Source organism: Sander lucioperca, chromosome 2 (assembly GCF_008315115.2).
Source record: "Sander lucioperca isolate FBNREF2018 chromosome 2, SLUC_FBN_1.2, whole genome shotgun sequence".
NCBI lineage: Eukaryota > Metazoa > Chordata > Actinopteri > Perciformes > Percidae > Sander > Sander lucioperca.
This window is the reverse complement of record NC_050174.1, coordinates 29,285,692-29,307,463: the sequence shown is the minus strand read 5'-3', so window position 1 is coordinate 29,307,463 and position 21,772 is coordinate 29,285,692. Positions and strand designations below refer to the sequence as shown.

Genomic DNA, 21,772 nt, shown 5'->3' with positions numbered 1-21,772 from the left:
ACATTATGTTATTTTATTAATTAAACAAAATCCTCCTCCTCCCAAACCCCCCTACAACCTATTAAATTGAATAATTATTCATTTCTTACTGACTAACTTTTATTCTTGTATTTGTATATTCTTTTTTAGCCTGTTTTATTTTCATGACTGTTTTTAATTGCTCTTTAATGTTTCATGTAAAGTACTTTGAATTGCCTTGTTGCTGAAAGGTGCTGTAGAAATAAAGTTGTCTTGCCTTACAACCTCAGCCTGTCAGTCAGTCACCAGGGCACAGAAACCACTGTTGTGCCTGCTTAGAAAGTGTAACGTCAACAGCACCGCGACCGCTTTCGGCTCTCCATTAAAATCATATCGCAGCAAACGCTGTCTGCGTGAAGTTTTGAAAAACTGTAACCACACTTGAAACCACTTTATCGGCATTTCCGTGACTCACTGTGACTTCAACAAAACTGCAGAGCCGATGTAGTTTGCACCGTCCGCAGCTATGTGTGTGTGTGCGAGTGTGTGTGTTTGTGTCAGAGCTCCGCTCTCTGTCAATTTTCAGAAAGGACAGATAAGCTTGAGCTTACGCGCTCTCAGGTACCGAAATTTCGACATTTAACGTGTAAAAAAGGGGGCAAATTTACTGGTCGCACATCTGCGACTGGATGTAAAATTCAGTCGCGCACACTCAAATTTTGGTCGCAAAATGCGACCAGTTGGTCGCAGTCTGGAGCCCTGATACTGGCATAGTAACCCAAGTCCCAACTCCTGGGTTAAAAAGGGACCAACTAATTTCTGGGTTATTTCAACCCAGAAAATGGGGTTGTTCTTTTGACCCAGAAGTTGGGTTATATTAACTACAATGTTGGGTTATTTTAACTACACTGTTGGGTTATTTTAATCCAACATTTGGGTCAAGTATTTAACCCAGAAGTTGGGTCAAAAAGAATAACCCAATTTTCTGGTTTGAAATAACCCAGAAATTAGTTGGTCCCTTTTTAACCCAGGAGTTTTTAGTGTGCAAGACATCAGCTTTTTTTCAACTGAGCCCTGCCTACTTCAAACCAGTGTAAAAAGGCTCAAATACACTCTCTCAAGTGAAATAACTACAACTTTTCGAACTTTTGGGGAAAATGGTGTGATTATGTGGAACCCCACTCATTGTAAAAAGCTGATTGAGAAAATAGGTTTTCTGTGCCTTTATGGTCTGGAAAGGATTCATCATCTGTAATTTGATTAATTCTATTTATTGCATAGCTCTATTAAAACACAGTTTGAACTGTTTCCAGAAATAAATTGGGATCTTGATATCACAAAATGATGTATCAGCAAATGCAACTACAGACATCATGTTAACTTTCATTTTGGATCCACACTCACCTATGTTTTCACAATGCTGCAGACCAACACAGCATATAAAAGTTATTTCAATTACCTAAATGAACTAGAGTCTGTATTACTGTAATCTGATGGTAAACCTGACTAAACATTCTGACACCTTACCTGAGAACCACAGCAGAGTAATAGTGTGAGGAACAAGGTACTGAGAGTCATTATATTTGAAGATGTACTGTAAGGTTACACTGTTCTAAACCTCTCTACTCCTCCTGCAAACCAACCGAGACAATTGCTGTACGGTCAGCAGCACAAGCAAATTAGCATTTAAAACATTGATAGGCAAACTTATTTTGCAATGCATCCAAGATAATGGAAAACCAATTAGTGAAGACATGAAGTGGACAAAGAGCACAGCAGTCAGAACAGCACAAGTCAGCCAAACGCTAGTCTATATCCTTGATGTTCCACTTCTGGGATTGTTCCGTCGCCACAGGAAATTCCGCCGAATGCATGTATTTTCGCCAATGTCCGCTTTCTTTGTGTTGGAATTTTAAACTCTGTTGGATTCATGAGGACTATGGTTAACTGCTCCTCAGATCTCTGCAGGGTAAATCCAGACAGCTAGCTAGACTATCTGTCCAATCTGAGTTTTCTCTCGCACGACTATTTTAGAGCGACTCTGTGCGGAGCTTAGCACCGCCCATGACGATTGTGATTGGTTAAAAGAAATGCCAATAAACCAGAACACATTTTTCTCCCATCCCAGAATGCTATGTGGACTAGCCAGGACCCTCCTCCACTCCGTAGCGTGTGGATGGTCTGGCAATGCGAGACTAGCCAAACGCTAACGTTAGCGTCTCCCCCATGCAGCTTAATACTGCCGTTATTGTCACTGTCGCTGGCTGCTGCACCAGAAAAGGATTATGCTCCGTTTTGTGAGGAGAATCAGGGGTTTATATTAGTATGGTGGCAAGACTCTAGTGCTGAAAAATACCAGTTGACATGCTTTGTCCCTGAATGTAAGGAATGAGATTATCCAGGCTGAAGTAGATAAAATACACAGAACTTTAAAAAGAATACCAGGCAATTATGATTGCTGACCAAGCAATTGGAGCAACGTTTATTGCTTGACCTCATTCGGGGGAAAAAAAGTAATCCTTTCTATCAGTGTTGATAAATTCTTAGATGATTTTGACTTAAATAAGAGAAAGAGGTATTTAGGAACTGCAATGTATTTGAAAATGATTCCTCGACATTAGTATTCCACCATCATATTACTACTCCCAAACCTAGCTGAATGACTACTCCTGTGTCACTCTTCATTCTACTTTCTCTGAGCACCAAAAACTGTTTCCATGAGCTTTTATCACAACGCTTTTCACATCAGCCCAGGGAAAACACTTTTTTGCAATATGTTGGCTTTTTTATTAAATTTCGGCTGTTCTGCTCTATTTAGTTTTTTTTTGTGCACAAATTGAAAATGCACATAAAAACATTACTACACAAACTACTGAGCACCTAAATGCACCCAATACCCAAGCTACACTCAACATCCATTGCTACATACTAATTAATTTGCTGGCCTTTGACTTAAACACAAGAAACATGCATTGAACGTTCAATTGCTTTAAAGAACTGCAATATATTTGTTTGAAAATGGTTAATGTTAATGTTAATGTTCTGCCAGCACACACACATTACTTACTCCCACACCTCGCTCCTAGGTCACTCCCCATTCGATTTATTCTGTAAAGTAACAGGCAGTGATTTAAAAGAGGCTCTCCTGCAGCGCTTGGAGCAGGGCATTCTGTCAAGAGAGGCTGCAGCGCACCCAATCCAGTACACATATAAAAAGAGACAGATGCATATATTAACATGAACCACACAAGTCTTTGAACTGTAAAACCAGAGACGGCTCTGATCCGCTTTGCAGAAGAGCACTAGCTTTGATGTGTTGAAAAGAAGGTTTAAGGATCAATTATATCTTCTGTCTCTACTGTCACGCAAGGACTGCTTTAACTTTGGAGTTTACCGACGGTATCGGTATGTGGACGAGCGAGGTAGAGAGTTACTGAAGAGAGAGAGCGCCAGGCATCATTAAAACAAAGCAGTAAATCAGACAAATAAAATGTTTTTGCCGATTTATCACTCGAAATGCAACTGTAGCAAGTATCTCACTATTATTAACGTTATCCAAATTCATAATTAGAAACAACAATAATATATCCAGCTACAAAAAAGCCAGAAAGTTGAAAGTTAGACAGAAGTACAAAGAGTCAATGGCTATGAAGATGATACACAGTCTTGTCTCTTCTCATTGGTTTAAACTGGCAGCTTTCAGAATGCTACAGACTGGTGTGTTGCAAGTAGCTGCAGGATTTATCTTGTCTCGTCGCAAATCTTTGGTCTGGACTTGCCACCGCACACACAGTGAGTGATACAGAGTGAAATTGTAAGTTGTTGTTAATGTCTTTTACTTGCTTCACTTCAGCTACATTTACTTGAGGTAAAGATAAAGGAATATTTTAGTTGGCTATAGAAAACAATAGCCTAGCTAGTGTAAACAAGTGAAATACAAGAAATAGCTTGCCTAGTAAGGTATCCAAAGCTCTCTATTCTTTACCATTAATATAGCCTGCTATCTCTATAGTATTAAAACAATATCAGTCCCTAAATATCATAGTGTCACTGTTAATGCTATTGTACCAGTATATCCTTCAATTCATTGAACAAATGGATACTGGAAGATATTTTAGGAGAGAGAGAGAGAGCGCCTAAACAAAATAATTTTATGACATTTATTATATATGCTTGATTCTGACCAACTTAACTTTCTGCATTCCTTTGCTGTAATAAATTAAACAAGTATGTAGATGTTGCCTAAATGTAGACTAGGCTATATATGAGCATACATACATACATACATACATACTACAACTTTTATTCATCTCGCCATCAGGTTATTAAATTCAGACATACAGTATCTCATAAAAGTGAGTACACCCCTCACATTTTAGTAAATATTTCATTATATCTTTTAATGGGACAACACTGAAGAAATTACACTTTGCTACAATGTAAAGTATTAAGTGTACAGGCATGGGGTACTTTCCATAAGATCATCTCTCAATGCAAATCAAACCAGCTATTAGGCTAACTGACATAAAACCATGCCAATCTCTAGGTATGGTGAAGGGTATGTGATGATGTGGGGCTATTTTAATTCCAAAGGCCAATGGAACTTTGTCAGGATGCATAGTATCCTGGATCCATGAAATAACTGGCCTTTAAAAATAAAAATTTGCCTGCCTCTATGGGAATTTAACATAGGGGTGTACTCACTTTTGTTGCCAGCGGTTTAAACATTAATGGCTGTGTGTTGAGTTATTTTGAGGGGACAGCACATTTACACTGTTATACAAGCTGTACACTTAATACTTTACATTGTAGCAAAGTGTAATTTCTTCAGTGTTGTCCCATTAAAAGATATAATGAAATATTTACTAAAATGTGAGGGGTGTACTCACTTTTGTGAGATACTGTACTTTAAATCCTTGTCAACCATATTGCAACGAGCTAGTTCAGTGTATCATGCCTGATTGGAGTAGTGTGTTTTTCTTTAGGAGTGGGAAGGGCAGACAGCATGTTTCCTGTTTCGTCATTTGGGCTGCCTTGTTGAGTGTAGCGGCACTGAGAACATTATATTTCACACAATTTAAGCTCTTCTTTTAAAAATGAAATAGGATTAGTCCAACGAATCGTTCGGTTTGTAATGTGCACCTAACCGAAAGCCTCGTACCGAACGGTTCAATACGAATACGTGTATCGTTACACCCCTAGTAATTAAATAGTCTTATTTTGACCTGCAACTTATCTAATAAAGAGAGGGATTACGTATGGTATTACTTTACCACACATTTACACGGGCAGCTAGATAGCAGTTAAGTCTTAGCCTAAAGAAGACCTCAGCAGAAGCACAGTCTGGCCTAAGTAAATCCCCCCATGCAGCTTTGATGTATCTAAAAGCTAACTTTAGAGTTTGTAAGTAAGATTTTGCAAGGGAAAGTTTTGCTGTCTTTCAATCCTAGTGACGTCCCTGCACAGCACAACAGGGAATAATTATAGACAAATCTATGCGGATAAAACTGGAACATCATCTTCTGTAGTGCAAAATGACCTCCTCTATTGGATGGAAAGGAAAAGTTTGCACGTCCTTTATTCCCATCTGTTTTGTTTTTGTACTTGCTGTCGTCACCATGACCCAAACATGTCACGATGCATTAGACCCTAACTGTGCTAAAACAGAATCCCGATATGCCCGGTCTCCAGGAGGCAACAGGCCGAGTGCTGTATTCAGCATTCACCACACAATAACAAAATTAATATTTGATTTGGATTGGTGCAGTCCACTTCCTGTCTCCTGCAAACACCCTGTACAACAAAGGAGTTCTCCTGTTACCCGTGGACACTTAGGACTAGGACTTTAAATAGCAGTCCACAGCACCACAGTGAGCACAGTGCCCTGCAAGAAATACAGTTTGACTTGTCAAGAGTTGCAAAAGACAAGTTGACTCAAAGACAAAGTAACGCAAACTTTCAACAAAGTGACACTGTCAAATAGAATCAATAAAACTTGATTTCTATTTGATGAGATTTCACCTCAACAGCAACCTGCTCTCTATTAGGAACAACAACAGAAAATCTATAAAAATGCTACACTGACTCAAGTTCTCAAATCATTTTCTTCCGGTCTCAAAAGGAGAAAAAAAACAAGCAGCCACCCTTTGCTAATACTTATGAGTGGACCAGTGTTCATATGAGTCCCTTCAACTCCTGTTACTGCAGATGTCCGACAGCATGCAGGAGTGCAGTCAGACTCACCGGTCTTGTAACTCAAAGTGACAGTAAGTGAGAGGCAGCATTTGCAGAGAGAAAAAATGTCCACTACCTGACAACACTCAAGACATGAGGGAAGGAAACCAACTGGCTGCTTAACTCAAACTGTCCTTGAGGTAGCTGATCAGGGTCGCTCGTTTGGTTTTTGTGTGTCAAGCTGAATCAGATGGTGGTTTACGCAGGTATACAACTCATGCAAACCTTCTAAAAGGAGAATTTACATACATGTACATGTGTATATACTAGGGGAGGGGGAAACATTGATTCATGTATGAATCGTGATTTGTGAGGATTTTTAGAATCGATTATTTTCCCTACAATTGACATTCTTTATATTTTTTTAACAATATTTGTATCTGTTTATACGGTACTGCTGACGGTGACTACATCATATCCGTTTCCAGCAAAACAGACCGAAAGCAGAAAATGCAGAAAATACATGTTATGTACTTCTTGAAATGAAGGCCGACTGACTGACACGTGATGTGCATTCTTTTTTGCATTTTTAGAAATGTCTCATGATATATTGCCTCTAGATGTGTATTATTCAACTTTAGTTTTTTAAAAGAAGGAAAAGAAAATCGCAATGCTCAATATAATCGAATCACAAAACTTCTAGAATTGGAATAAATGAAAATCGCAATACAAAACGAATCGGCACCCATGTATCGTGAAAGAATCGAATCAGGACAAAAGCATATCGTCCCAGCCCTGATATATACTTAATACAGTCAGGGACATGTCCAAGTATTGACTTAAATTATTATACATACATGATTGGATTTGTTGAAAAAGTGACTATATGTAACTTTTTAATGTTTCTGAAGCTCTGTCATTTTTCATACAATGGTCTTAAATGACCTGTGACAGCAAAAGAGACTAACAGTGAAAAGAACACTATTTTTATATAGTTTTTAGTAAAGCATCTGCCCGAGTCCGATTTTTCCCGCAACGTCACAGAATGAGTTGCAGCAGTGATGTGGGTGTACGTCAGTAGCTCACATTAAATTACGTCCTGCTTCCATTTAGCGCGGACGTTTTAGTCCTTTTAGTCCGTGTTTGTGTTGGCTTACTATTTTCTTTGCCCATGTCCCCACTGTTACTTGTGTAAAGCGCCCGTGTGTTTCATGAAATGCGCTATATTAATCTAAGTTATTATTACGTTGGTTGCTACAACAATCTCTTAATGCTTTGGCTCGTGACAGTGATACCCGGTTTAGCTCACGAGACATCCAAAGTAGACTAAGTTACCGTATGCAGCACTGGAAATGCAACGATGTATCTGAATGATTTTCTGTCTGAGCAAAACATTCATCGCAACTATATGACCTCCCCGTAACGCTTACTCGGTAATCTACAGTGGGCAGTAAAGCACCGTAAAGAAAAGACCTTTACGACAGCAGGTGTGGTAAAAACATCACCGCTTTTGTCCAAAGCGGCTGCTAGAATCAACACAAACTGAAAGTTACATGTAGCCACTTTAAGGAGTTCTCAAAGAATCCAAGCAGTAATGAGGATTCTGCCAGGATAACTGTTTCCAGGTGATTTCTGAATGTAGGCTTACAAGTTGCCAACTAGCAGCCAGTGTTGCCAACTCTTTTCCAATAAATGTAGCGAGCACTAGCTCCAAAAGTTGCCAGATGACATCATACGATCATTAGCATATTGGCAATGTCATTGCGCAATCATTTGCATAAAGCTTAGTGGTTGTGTCGAATGCTGCGAGGGAGAGACCCCGTGCTGTTGACAGGCGGAGCAGAGCCGGCCACTGCAATTTCTCTAAGCAGCATTGGGAATTGATAACAATATAATGTATTTGAATATATTTCTTGCTTTTCCCCTGATGTTCTGAATAAGTTGCTGAATTTATCGCTGGTCAGTTTTTAGAAATAAAGTCGCTTAGAGGGTCTGAAAAGTCGACAAAGTTGCCAAGTTGGCAACACTTAGAAGCTAATAAGACACAACATGTAAATAAGTGGGAGGGATCTCTTTTCTTTTGGTAGAGACTAGCCCCCTCCCCACAACTCTATAGCCCTTGTGCTGAGCTAACAAATCGCAGGCCAATCTGTCCACTGAACACTGGGAATAATAGATATCAATCCATCTAACTCCTGATAAGACAGCAAATAAGCTTTACTGGGATTGGTAACTGTGATGGACTGCATTTATATAGCGCTTTTATCATTTTTACCATAGACCTTTACAATTCTTATTCACACACACAAACGCTGACAAACCAATGCCAGTGAGCTACCATGCAAGGCGCTGGCTCAACCATCGGGCTTAACCGAATTGGGGCTCAGTGTCTTACTCATGGACACTTCAATACAAGGGACAGGAAGAGCTGGGAACCCTTGTGAGCTGCTACCCTGTAATTACTGAATATAAAATTGCGATTCCTTACAATACTCATTACTGAAAAAAACAATCACATCATATTACAAGGTAATGTTACTGTATGTTACTAAATAACACTTGATGCTGCAACTGCATAGCATTGAAGTATACAGGAAAGCCATTTATCAGGAAAAATGGCCACAAAACACACACGATATGTGGTGCAGACTTGATTATTCTTGTGTAAATATGTGTGTATTACAAAGTACTTTTGGCTGCACACTGCTGGACTATCTGTCATGTTTGCAGCCTGTATGTTTAGACACTTTCTCAATTTGCTATACAATCAAGATCTGACAGCATGGTACAACACCATTTTTTGCTTTGCTTGTTTACTGTAATGAGACAATAAATATAATATGGCAATGATGGATTGCTGTTAAAAAGCCATACATGGCACCTTTAAAAAAAATGCATGCATAGGCATACCACTTAAATTATATATTAAGTTCAATTGCAATGATTTCTTCATTTCCATTGTAGCTCTCTACTAAGAAAAAAAACTCAGGTGTGTGGTGTTTGTTGGCAGAATGTCAGCTGCAGGGCTCAGGTGGATATATCAACCAAGTGTCTCCGGGGAGACAGCCAAAACAGCACGACCCTAAGCCTTTCATTAATGACAATAGAGTGTAGTGTATCAGAGTCATGTAAGGTAATGTGAGGGGGCGCTTTCACCTCATAATGGGCAACCCTCTGGGATTCGGAGATGAGCTGAGCGCTGCACACTTTGCAGTAGCTGTCTGTGAAAAGCCCTTGGTCCACCTCTGTTGACTTCATCTGGAGAAAAAGACAAACACAGACATGGTTACTGACCTAGACACACTTCGTGGCAATGATCTGAACACGCAACGCTGACCAGTTTAAAATAGAAAAGGCTCTGTGTGTGCGTGTGTCTGGTGTCTTATAAATATCTCGAGAACAGTTCATCCAATCTAACTTCACACTTGCCGAGTGCCAATTGCTGAGGACCCAATGAAGCAATATCGCAGTTTTGGTGTAGTTTTGACACGCAACATGTACATGAACTGTGAAACTGAAATGACCCGCAGGCGCAAAAGACGTCACACGCAGCACGCTGTTGTACGAGCCTCTGTATAGCAGCGAGGGTGGGGTTGCTACATCCGTAGCAAGCTCATTGACTGCGGTTCAAATTGTTTTCTTCAGGAACAGCGCAGTGAAGCCACTAAGCCTGTTTGGCAATGAATACCTCTGCTGAAGTGTTAAATTCGTTAACAATTCCCGCTTTACTTTTCATCCTTTCTCTAACTGGGTTGGCAGTGATAGAAGAAGTACTCAGAATGTTTTTTTTTTTCTGAAGTAAAACTATTAGCTATTATTAGTAAAACTGTCGATACTGCACAGTATACAAGTCCTGCATTCAATTGTTTACTTCAAGTGAAAAGAGAGGCAATATATCAGCACAATGTACTTTAATTTACCTAATGTCTGTTCAAGATGGAGCTTTTAAATCTAATTTAAAGTGCTCATATTATGCTCATTTTCAGGTTCATAATTGTATTTAGAGGTTATATCAGAATAGGTTTACATAGTTTAATTTTCAAAAATCACCATATTTTTGTTGTACTGCACATTGCTGCAGCTCCTCTTTTCAGCCTGTGTGTTGAGCTCTGTGTTTTAGCTACAGAGTGAGGCATCACACTTCTATTCCATCTTTATTGGGAGTCGCACATGCGCAGTACCTAGGTAAGGACTACTAGCCAGTCAGAAGCAGAGTATGAGGGCGTGCCACGCTAGCAGCTAGGCGAGCAGTGAGATGTTTGGGTAATGTGTTGAATCCCTGGTCTGCAACATTCTGAACCATGCTTGACCTCATTCAATAACCAAATTAGTGCTGAAATGGAAATTGGTATTAAAGTTATGTCCACAAGATTTACTATCTACAGTATACAAAAAAAGCAATCTCATTTTTGTTGTTACTGTCACACAGCCTTGTTTTGTAGGTCTGTAGGGAGCTAAGACAAACCAACCAAGATGTAATAGAGCAAGTAAACAATAATCTAATTTCATTCTTTCATGGGTGTAAATCAATATTTCATTACCTCAAGCATTTGAGTTAGTGACAGAGGCTGAGCAATGAGTCAGAAAAAAACATTGCGCATCAAACATTCCACTAAAACTTGAAGGCCGTGAAGTTAAAATTATATTTTAGGATGATGAATAAATAACAACAGATCACGCTGAAAGTTTTTTCCTGGAAAGGCATTAAAATATATGGCTGAACTTGTTGCTGTGTTGGAGAAAAGGGGATTCAGAGAGAGAGACAACTGCTGACAGCTGAGCCATCTCTGCTTTCTATTACTAATTTAGCCCGGCTTCCAGCATTAGGGGCTCACATTTCATATTTGGAAGCAGTCATGCTCAACTCATCCTCATTTACACAGGCACATCTTCATTAGAAGCAGCAGGACAGATGAGAAATAAGGTCATGTGGGTTTAAAAGCAGACTCTCTCCAAGTTTGAATATTCTTCACTGAGAACGGAGATGAAATAAGGAGTAGAAAATAGTTTTTAGAGCTAATGCTACATTTTGTTTCTTCAGTTTTGCATACAAATGATGCTTTCAAATGTTTTCCAGACAAAATGTGACCATCAAATCTTCACACACATAGGTGGTAGTTGAGGCACTGCACAGAATGACAAACTGCAACATGCTTTAATATATTTTCATAAATGCCAACTGGTCTGCAGGAAAGGCTGACTGATTTTAGATTCTTCCGAATTAAATTCTTAAACTGACTAGACTTCTGTTTGTGGATACACCAACACATTTCTGACATTAAGTGCATTTCAATCAGGAGAGACTTTGTTGCAGATATGCAAAGATTTATTGTATGAATGTATGATATGACATGTACAGTCTTTGGAGATTAGACTCCATCATTATGAAATGATATATATATTTAGGGGGTTAGAAAGCCAGAAGTTGATCCCCCGATGGAGTCTAGACACTGATGGTGGTGTGAGGAACCCGAATACCGAACCGAGGAGCCGATGGAAGTCTTGTCGGAGGAGGAACCAGGAGCCGTGCAAGATGAAGACCGGAGGAGCAAGGGGAGGAGGAGGGTTGTGCTCTTAACCTGAATAGACAACTGAGCAGCAGAGAGAGACAGGTTTAAAACAGGGATGTCATGCTGTGATTGGCTCGTGAAATTCAAGGCCGCTTCTGATTGGTTAGATAAAAGTGAACAGCTGTTCAGTTTTAGAAGAGAGAGAAATGTGATTAAGTTTAGAAGTCTTCCTGCAAAAATTTACGCTGAGCTCCATTAGAGCCTCTGTTGTCATTCAATAAAGTCAAAGATATTGAATGTTATAAGTTGTAAACTGGGAAATAAATGATGCATTCTGTGGGTTGGACCTACTTCCATGTTGTTTTCTGTCAGGACCTAACATGAGAGACATATTACAGCATAGACTTCAAGTAAAGGACAAATGTGCGAAAATGAATGAATTTGAAAGTTGAACAGTTATTGTTTATTGCTTATTAAAAGGATCCCCATTAGCTGATGTCATAGAAGTCTGCTACTCTTCCTGGGTCCACACTAGACACACAATACATACCCATTACATCACAGACATTACATTGCAAGAATATATGTAAAATCACATCAATATGCAATACACTTATCCATGCGAAAAAGAAAAAGAATAATATAGTTACCAGATAGATGCCTCAGCATATACTTTTTGAATCATCCCGATATTCAGGGGTAACTTATTCCAGTTTGTTATGGCTCGATACATAACGACATAATAACGCATCGATGAGCAAGTCCTTAGGTACAACGATATGGCCATTACTAGCAAATCTGGTGTTATGGCTGTGCATATTATTACAGTAAACAATTTGGTTGAATAAAAAACATTGGCTTATTTAAATTAATAACACAACTTTAAAAATGTAGCCATATTTAAGGAGATCCTTTGTTCAATGGTGAGCCAAGAGAGGCTGGAGTGCAACTGTAAAGTGCTAGTTCTCACAGAGCACCCCAGAACAAGTCTAGCAGCCCTGTTTTATGCAACTTGTAATTTTGCAAGATTTGTTTTAGATGCAGATGACCATACAACCGAACAATAGTCCAAATTACATAAAATTCATGATTTGGATACATCACTCAACATATGTGATTCTACATAAGGTAAACACTTCCTTGTAACTGCAATGCCATGGCCCATTCTTCAACAACTGTGTCCAAGATAGGTGACTATCTAGAACCAAGCCCAGCAATTTAGCTTTGTCAACCTGTTGGATAAGTTCACCAAATATAGATAACTTCAATTTGGGTTTGGAAGCCAATTTATGTTGTGATCCAAAAACAATATCTTCGGTTTTTGATATATTTAAGACTAGTTTATTTGTTTAGATCTTATCATGAATAACTTTCAAATTGCTAGACATAACTTGATTTACTTTGTGGTAGCTGCATAATATAACGTGCAATGATCAGCATACATTGTTAAACCAGCATTTTTCACTGTACAGGACAAGTCATTAATAAAAATTGAAAACAGAAGTGGACTCAAACAACTCCCTTAAGGTAAACCACATGCTAAATTACTGCCATTTGATAGACTACCATTATAAAAGACCTTCTGTGTTCTAGAGGAAAGATAACTCCTCATCAAGGTGGTCACAGCTGGGCTGAAAATCAAATGCAGCACTAAAATCTAACATAACAGCAGTTACTTTGTTTGTTTAGACCATAGTGCAGCTTTAAGTGACGTGACGTGTGCTATAACTTTGAGTAATAAGTTGAAGAATTGGAACATATAAATTTTTTTTGTGACACCTGTTGTTATTTGTTACATTTTCCATTGGCAGTCCAGAATGTTCTAGTTACACCAGAATAAAAAAGACAACATCTGAAGTGTGAAGTTGGACTACGATGGTAGTAAGAGCCTCAGCATTTAATAAAAACTGGCTTTAATCGGTTAACTATTTTCTATGTTTCAATATGTTTCATGCGGTTTCATGGGCAGGGACACCGGACAAATGTATGTCTAAATAAGTCCTTAAACTTTCGGCCAGCATGTGACCTGAAGCTGGTCTCTAATTGGTTTCTTAAAGATTCTCCTCCAGACGCACCTCGCTGCGTCCCTGGCGAATCAGAATTGGATACATGTTATTTTATCCAATCTGATTGGTTCTCGACACCTGTCATTCAACTTTACGCTGTTGGCTGCTACTGTGCAGGCAATACCGTCAATCCGCCAAAACCTTGCTAGCGGACAATCACACAGTGACACAGATCACTTTCCTAGAGATAATGGCAGCAATTAAACCAAATTCTGTCATTGATTTACAAAAAAACCTTTTCACAAGCCGTTTGCTGGAAGAAAAAGAGGATAAAGGATCTCGGAGCGGACCCAAAAAAAAGTCTGGGAAAGTGGATTACAAGCAGCGACAGGGTCTGAGGCAGCTGAAGGGAGCTTAGCCGCAGCAGAAGGTGCAGAGGATGCGCAACAATTCGATTTCTTCAGGCGCCCAAACTCCAGTATACTGGATATTTTTTTTCAAGTTTCCCCCACAACAGGCGGCTTTAACTTGTTCTGGTTTCATAACTGCGTCGCGAGTTATAGGAGCTTAGTTGGGAGCTTCATGGAGACAGCTAAAGTTAATGTTAGCTGTCCTACAGCTGTCAGAGTTAGCTTTGACTTAATATATTACCTTCTAACAGCTGTATTCTCAGTACTGTGACAATCTGCAAGAAACGGGTTGCTTATAAATCACTGAAATAGTAGTGACAGCACCGTTTGGCTTAGTTATCAATGCCGTTAGCATCGTGGCTTAGTTATCAATGTCGTTAGCATTGTGGCTAACACTGTTACTTAGTTTAAGACAAATCATTTCGGCTGTGCTTTCTAACACAATGTCATTGTGCTAACCGAGCAACGTTAGCCTTTACAACAGAGACGCTTCAATATACTTGTTATATAATGTTTCATTACAGAGTTCTCTGCTGATTTGTGTTTGTTGCTCTATCTGTAAAGTGTCTCGATATAACTCTTGTTATGATTTCATACTATAAATAAAATTGAATTGGATTTGAGCATTTAATGTTCAAATATTATACGAATTACGATTTGTGTGTCTCTCACACGCTGGATGTCCCTCCCCTCTCGCTATCTCCGCTATTGGGGCTTAGCACCACCCAGAATGATTGTGATTGGTTTAAAGAAATACAAACATGACAAAACGTTTTCCCCTATCCCAGAATAGATAGGCAGTGTAGCCAGACTATACTCCATAGCTGACACAGCACTAGGTCTGGCATGCAAGACTACTGTGAAAGCCTGATTCAATGGTGGTAAATCCTGCAGAAAAATTTCAGCATGGCAACAACTGCCTACACAGCAAAACAACCCAAAATAGGAAGACTGACTTATCAAAAAGACAGTCTAAAAGAGTCTGACAATAAATGCAATGAAAAACATGTCAGTATTGGCAAAGCGTTTCAGAGATAGAGAGAAAATTGTTATGGTTTCAGTATTTTGCTTGTTTCCTGTTCTAATTTGTATCTTGTATTTTGGTTCTATGTCTTGTCTCCTTGTGATTGTGTAATTTATGGTCTTGTTTTGTATTATGTTCTGTTTCCTGTTTTATTGTGATAGTCTGGTTTTCTATGCTGTCTTGTCTAGTTTTACTTCCTGTGTTTTCCCACCCTTGTGACTGCCTGATGTTTCTCACCTGTTTCCCAGCCCTTGGGTCACCTGCCTTTTGTTACCTCGTTGTCCTGTGTATTTAGTCTTTGGGCGTTTCTCAATCTCAAGAATGCAAAGAACGGACTTGTGTTCTTGGGGAGGACGTTCTTGCTTGGAACAATGAACCCGCAAGTTCACAAGCACAGAAAACACTGTTAACAGTTTGAGACAATGCGTTCTTCCTGTTATTGCTCAACACCCCCTGCAAAGAGGCTACCTGCAGTGCTCCAAAATAACAGCTAGAAATAAAAGCCACAACAATATAACCACTTTGTATTAAAACAATCTCCAGACAAGAAAACCTCATAATGCTACAACTATTGCAATAATATTGAAAAATAAAACTTATTGAGCTTTAATTTTATTGTTTATAGTTTAGCTCAAACACCCCTTACTTACTTATTCAAAAGAGTGGAACGCGATCTCTACTATTAATAGTGTATTAGTTTAAGTCTTTTAAGTTTAAATAAAAAAATAAGTAGGCCTATGCACTGGTGTGCCCTATGTGTCCCTATTAGTGTTATGCGGAATTATCATTTCTATATTATTGTAGTGCACTGTATATGCCCAGGGAGATGGAAATTAGCAATTCAAATTATAAAGGTTGGTGTCTCCCCTTTAGTCTACATAACATGTCATAGCATGTTACCACTTTATGTACAACTGTTCATTTATCATACAGACTGAAACTCAACTTCTAATAAATCAGCAAACAAATACACCACAAAAATATGAACTAAATGCTAAATCTAATGTATAGCCTATGGCATAATTTAAACAAGTCTCCCGAAGAGAAACAGGTATATCTCTCTCCCCGCCTCTGCCTGCTGCGCTGTGTGTGTGTGTGTGTGTGTGTGTGTGTGTGTGTGTGTGTGTGTGTGTGTGCTTGTGGAGTTTAACTCCGAAAAGGCAGTTAACCACAGGTTCCCGTTAATCTTATGATGGACATGTGTTGTGATATTTAAACAAACGATCAGTCAGCAGCGAAATAAGAGCCTCTTATTTACGAGACCGGTCTGAGAGACCCTCCAGCTTACAGCAGGGTCTCCGAGCGTGACCGTTCAAGCGATGAGCTAGCAGCCCCGGCAGGCGCAAGCTGGCTGCCGCGTCACTTTATGGAGCTCCTCAACTCCGAAAACTTTGGAGCAAATTGTCAATTCGGCAAAGATTTTCGCAAGACTGCCTATATTTCAAATCTAAACTGTTCATTTCTCGCCTAAAATGTTCTCAGAAGTGAATTTAGTGACGAATAAGATGGCGAAAATTGTTAAAATTGTCCCGTTTTTGGTCCGTCTATGTACCGGAACCCCGACCGAATGTCGAATCACTGAATGCCGAAATGAATGTTGGGATACGGGCGATGCCAAGTTCATACAAGTTACCAACCAATGCATCCTCGGTAAAATGGGCGTGTCAAGAACATTTCCGGGAATCTTAACTGTTCTTGGTGAAATGCGAACTTGTGTATTGGGACAGTACTACAAGATGACGTTTCACAGGGACACAAGAACACAAGTCAATAGAAGAACACAGATTGAGAAACGCCCTTCGTCTTCCCCTGGTCCTGTGTCAGATCATTTTGTTATTGTTCTCGTGTTGAGTTTACCTTGCTGTCACTTATTTCCAGTTTTGATATTGTAGGTTATATTTTGTCAATAAAGTATGTAGGGGCTTTTAGAATCATAACTTGGCCATTGTGTCTGCTCTTCCTGACTGTTTGTGAGAAAAGCCATCTGGCAGATATAATTTAAAAAAAGGAGTACCAGGACATTGAGAAGATAATTTGAACTAATCAAAGAACTGTTAGATCGGCAGGAGCAGGGAACAATTGTCAAGTTATTCGCAAGCAGTGAGAAGTATGATGCAGGTTGTGAAATGTCCTTGGACTCTCACGCTGGTTGGATAAGTCTGCAGAAGATAAAAAAATACACAGGTATTCAGTAATATGAACATTGTAAAACATTTTGTAACCAGTGTATATATTTGATAAATAGAAAGCAACTGTAAAATATCCCAAAAGTAACAAATGTCGATTTCGGCCTGGGAGTGTGAGAGTCAAGGTTGACATTTTCATACATTGCGCTACTCGTGGCAGGGACGGCATGGAGCCGGGAGGATCTGGACTGTATCCAAACTGATCACAGCATCACCAGAAGATGGGACAGAAATGGATAAAAAGACAGGTTTCTAACTGGACAATATCAGATGCTGGCAAGACTCTGTCGGTTTGTTAGGAGAGATAGACTTGTCTTGTAATATCTGATCCTTGTGCACAAGTTTGTATTCTGCAATATCATTCACTAAAGCTTGTTATATTTTAACTGAACGAACCAGTAAACGAACACTTAAGATTTGAGGGTGTGAGGTGTAATGACATTTTAGAATTGGAATCAGATTTCTCTGGCCTTCTTGGCCAGACTGGTCATCGGTGACATTTTTAACACCAAATCTTACAATATCCTGTTCTGTTTTTTATGCGTCATTCTGGAAATCAGTTTTTGCCGACTGCTCTTGGGACTCCTCTTTTGTTTGAACCTTGTTTTTGTTAATACATTTTGAAATGACGAAACTCCTGCCTTCTCTCTGCTTTTGGGTCCACCATTCCCTGAGTATTACGACAGAATGATCTGACCATCATGGACCCAGCGGAGAGGCGTTTGTTTGAATAGAAGGTGTCGGAGTTTGACCAGACTGTTGCTAAATTGGTAAACTCCAAACCAACCCAGCAGTCTCCTATCCTGGAAAAGATCGCCGTACAGCAGTATTGGTTGAAGGAGAGACCGTGGGTGAGTCATTTTGTTCCCCGCCTGGATGAAATCAAGAAAAAACGTGCGTTTTCTTCAAACTCATCCAAATGACTCACCCACCTACCTGCTTACTTCCCGGCCTGCTAACACAGTGGCTACTGAGGCATTGTCTGTCGCCCAGCCTGCCCCTTTGCCTGCTTCTCCGAGTCGAGCCACTGCTCCACCCGGAGAGGACCCAAAGACTTTCACATCCTTGTTCAGACAGTTTGCTATGTGGCTTAAACAGACTGAGAAAGCCAAAAAAGCCAGCCTCCAAGCTGCTAGTCAGAGGCCCAGTACTTCCACTAGCAGCTCCTCTGATGCAACCTGGTACCCACCTGGCTACCGACTTTGGTCTCTGGCGCCCCTGAGACCGCCCCAGTGACTTTGCCAGTCCCTGGCGCCCCTGAGACCACCCTTGAGACCGCCTCCTGAGGGGCTCCGCCTTGGCCGACCTGCTCGGCCTCCAGAGGGGCTCCGCCTTGGCCGTCCTGTGCGAACTCCAGAGGGGCGCTGCCCTCGCTGTCCTGTTCGGCCACCAGAAGGGTTTTGCCTTTGCCGACGGCTGCCCAAGGGTCCTCAACGTACTGCCTGGCTGCCTGAGGGGCTCGACCTTTGCCGTCCTGCTCGGCTTCCAGACAGTGTGTGCCCTTGATGCCGCCAGAGGGGTTCCGCCTTCGCCGCCGGCCGCCTGGGAATCGTCGACGGCCTGTTCAGCCGCCGGAGGGGTTCCGCTTTCGCCGCCGGCTGCCTGAGAGCCCTCGACGTCCTGTTTGGCCAGCGGAGGGGTTCGGCCGCCAGAGGGGTTCGGCCGCTGGAGGGGTTCCTCCTTCGCTGCTGTCCGCAGTCCTGTTGGCCGCAGCCTTTCTGCCCACTGTCCCCGGTTTCCGAGTGTCCACTGTCCCCGGTTCCCGAGTGTCCACTGTCCCCAGTCCCCACTGTACCTAGTTCCCCAGTGCCCACTGTCCCCAGTTCCCCAGTGACCAGTGCCATCACTTCCTCGTTCCCCGAGTCCACGGCCCTCAGTTTTCGCCCCGTTGACTCTCTGCCTTCCCTGGACCTTCTCTGACCTCCTTGGGTGTTTTGCTTTTTGTGGACTTGTTTTGGTTTTTTGTTCATCCCTCTTCGTCCTCCCTGGGTTGTTTTTTGTTCTGTTTTGGACGTCTGGGATCCGTTCCTTGAAGAGGGGGTACTGTTATGGTTTCGGTATTTTGCTTTGTTTTCTGTTCTAATTTGTATTTGGTATTTTGGTTCTATGTCTTGTCTCCTTGTGATTGTGTAATTTACAGTCTTTTTTGTATTATGTTCTGTTTCCTGTTTTATTCTGATAGTCTGGTTTTCTGTGCTGTCTTGTCTAGTTTTACTTCCTGTGTTTTCACCCACCCTTGTGATTGCCTGATATTTCTCACCTGTTTCCCAGCCCTTGTGTCACCTTGTTACCTTGTTATCCTGTGTATTTAGTCTTTGTCTTCCCCTGGTCCTGTGTCAGATCATTTTGTTCTTGTTCTCATTTTGAGTTTACCTTGCGGTCACTTATTTGAATTTGATATCCTAGCCTTCTCTCTGCTTTTGGGTCCACCATTTCCTGAGTATTACGACAAAAATGTTACTAATAGTTTAATCTTCTCCTAACTGTAGCCAAAGGATCGAGGCTGTGGCTAGCTCACGGCTTACAGATGAAGCTCATAGCTACAGTTAGCAGAAGGCTAAACTATTAGAAATGTTTTCTCACCATGTCTAAAACACAATGCTGATATGCATTGCAATTCCAATTATTCCTTTCAATTCTGGTTCTTATCGTGGAGTTGAAATGGGTCACGTGCTTATTATACAGATAAGGGGAATACTTTGTTTTGATACAATGATTTACAGTTTTACCAGGCTTTTTCAACATAAAATAAAGCCACACTTGCTGTGCTCCATGGCTGCAACACAACAAGTGCCTGGAAGTAGGCTACGGTGGCCACTACGGAAACCAAAACTTGCACTAATAAATTTGGAACAGATGATCGGTTTCAAAACCAAATTTTCCAAATGACTCCAATAAAAAAATGTGACAATTTTTTGAAACGGTTTAAATTTGGAACCTGTTCTCAATTCCCAATCCTACTCAGCAGCAAGTTATATCCGGATGTACTCTGCCTCTGACCAACTGCACTTCTGCTCTGTACCCTGCAGCACACAGGCCAAAGCCAGACTGACTGGACAAGGATAAAACATGTCAGGGGGCAATGTGTCTGCAGACAAGAGGCTAAGGAAGAAGACAAATATAAATAAATCAGTGACGCCACTCTCCTTCTCAGTCTTGTAATCATTCGAGAGCAGCGGGGTTTCCTGTTCAGATTCTACAGGACAAACACATAAATGAGCGGCTTTGAGAGCTCTATCAGCTTGTGCCAGCATTGGGCCAAATGCCTTTTTTAGCAAGGGTACACAGATGCTGGAAATGAATAATTAATCAACCTAAATTTTGAAACAGAAGCATCACCAGCAGCACAAGGAGATGCAGCAGCAGCCTGGGAAAGAACTCTTATTTTAGATTTAATTTCCCGCAGCTAGAGGAAGGGTTCATTCCCAGTTGTTTCATTGTTAACTTTGCATTTTCACCTGAATTGCCCTGATCCTGCAATGTGAAATAAACAGATAATATACAGTTTGTTTATTTCCCTAGTATGTCTCAATAATGCATCGCAATGCTGGAGAAGAAACTTTGAGTTTTATCAGTTGTCAAGATGTGACCTCTGGCTCTAACTTTTATCTGCATGTAAAGACAGTGGGAGTTTATGTATTGTTACCAAATAGTGCACAGCTCTGGAAGGATTACTATGGCTTATTAATTATTTTTATGGTTTTGGCCATCATTGCTATCAGTCCTGATAACATTGTACCAAACTAATTGCTAAATGAAGTGTAAAGGGGCAAGATACATGAGCAGTCAGACAAGCCAAGAGTTTGACCACATAATCTTTACAAGCAGTCCCCACTAGGTTTGAATGAATGAAAACTTTATTGAACAACAATCAACAAGAGGTGTTCAAAAGGATAAAAACACAATAAAGCCCAAAGGCTTGTTTCCATTGTGGTCCTTAAGATGGAAGGGGAATACAACACATGGACTAAAAGCATTGAGGACAAAGGGGAAAGGGGTCAACTAATAATCAAGACAGACAAATAAAACAGATCTAAAACACAATAGAAAACAGGGACTAGGTTCCCTGACAGACATGCAGACACTTAAACAGCCAATACAGTACAAACAACAGTACAATATTCCTAGTACTTCAAGGATCTTTTGAGTTTGTTTATGGGCTTGATAACCATTTTTTTTATTGAAGATTTAAAATGAAAGTAGGAGGAGCTCAACAATTTAAGGTTGGAAGGTAAGCCATTCCACAAGACCGCTGCCGAGTATAGGAAAGAGTACTTTCCCATACAGCTCTTAAAACAGCAGGGCCTGTAATCTGTGGAACTTCCCCTGGTGGAATAGCTATGCGTATCACTAATTATTGAAAAGTAATTACATAAACACTTGGGTGCCAGGTTATTTCTTATCTTATAAACTAAACACAGTTTAAGTTGGGAAACTCTCTCCTCCACTCTGAGCCACCTAAGACTGGAGAAATGGTCAGGGAGAAGATGAGTTCTAGGATGGA

The 21,772-nt window shown here is 40.5% G+C and overlaps 1 protein-coding gene across 1 annotated transcript in view; it reads right to left on the bottom strand.

The window, feature by feature from the left end:
• Positions 1-21,772, bottom strand: part of zmat4a (zinc finger, matrin-type 4a) — a 254,663-nt gene that overhangs the window by 191,334 nt on the left and 41,557 nt on the right. Inside the window, exon 2 of the mRNA XM_031296570.2 lies at positions 9,289-9,390. Coding sequence (XP_031152430.1) covers positions 9,289-9,390 — 102 coding nt within the window. The remainder of the gene's footprint in view (positions 1-9,288; positions 9,391-21,772) is intronic.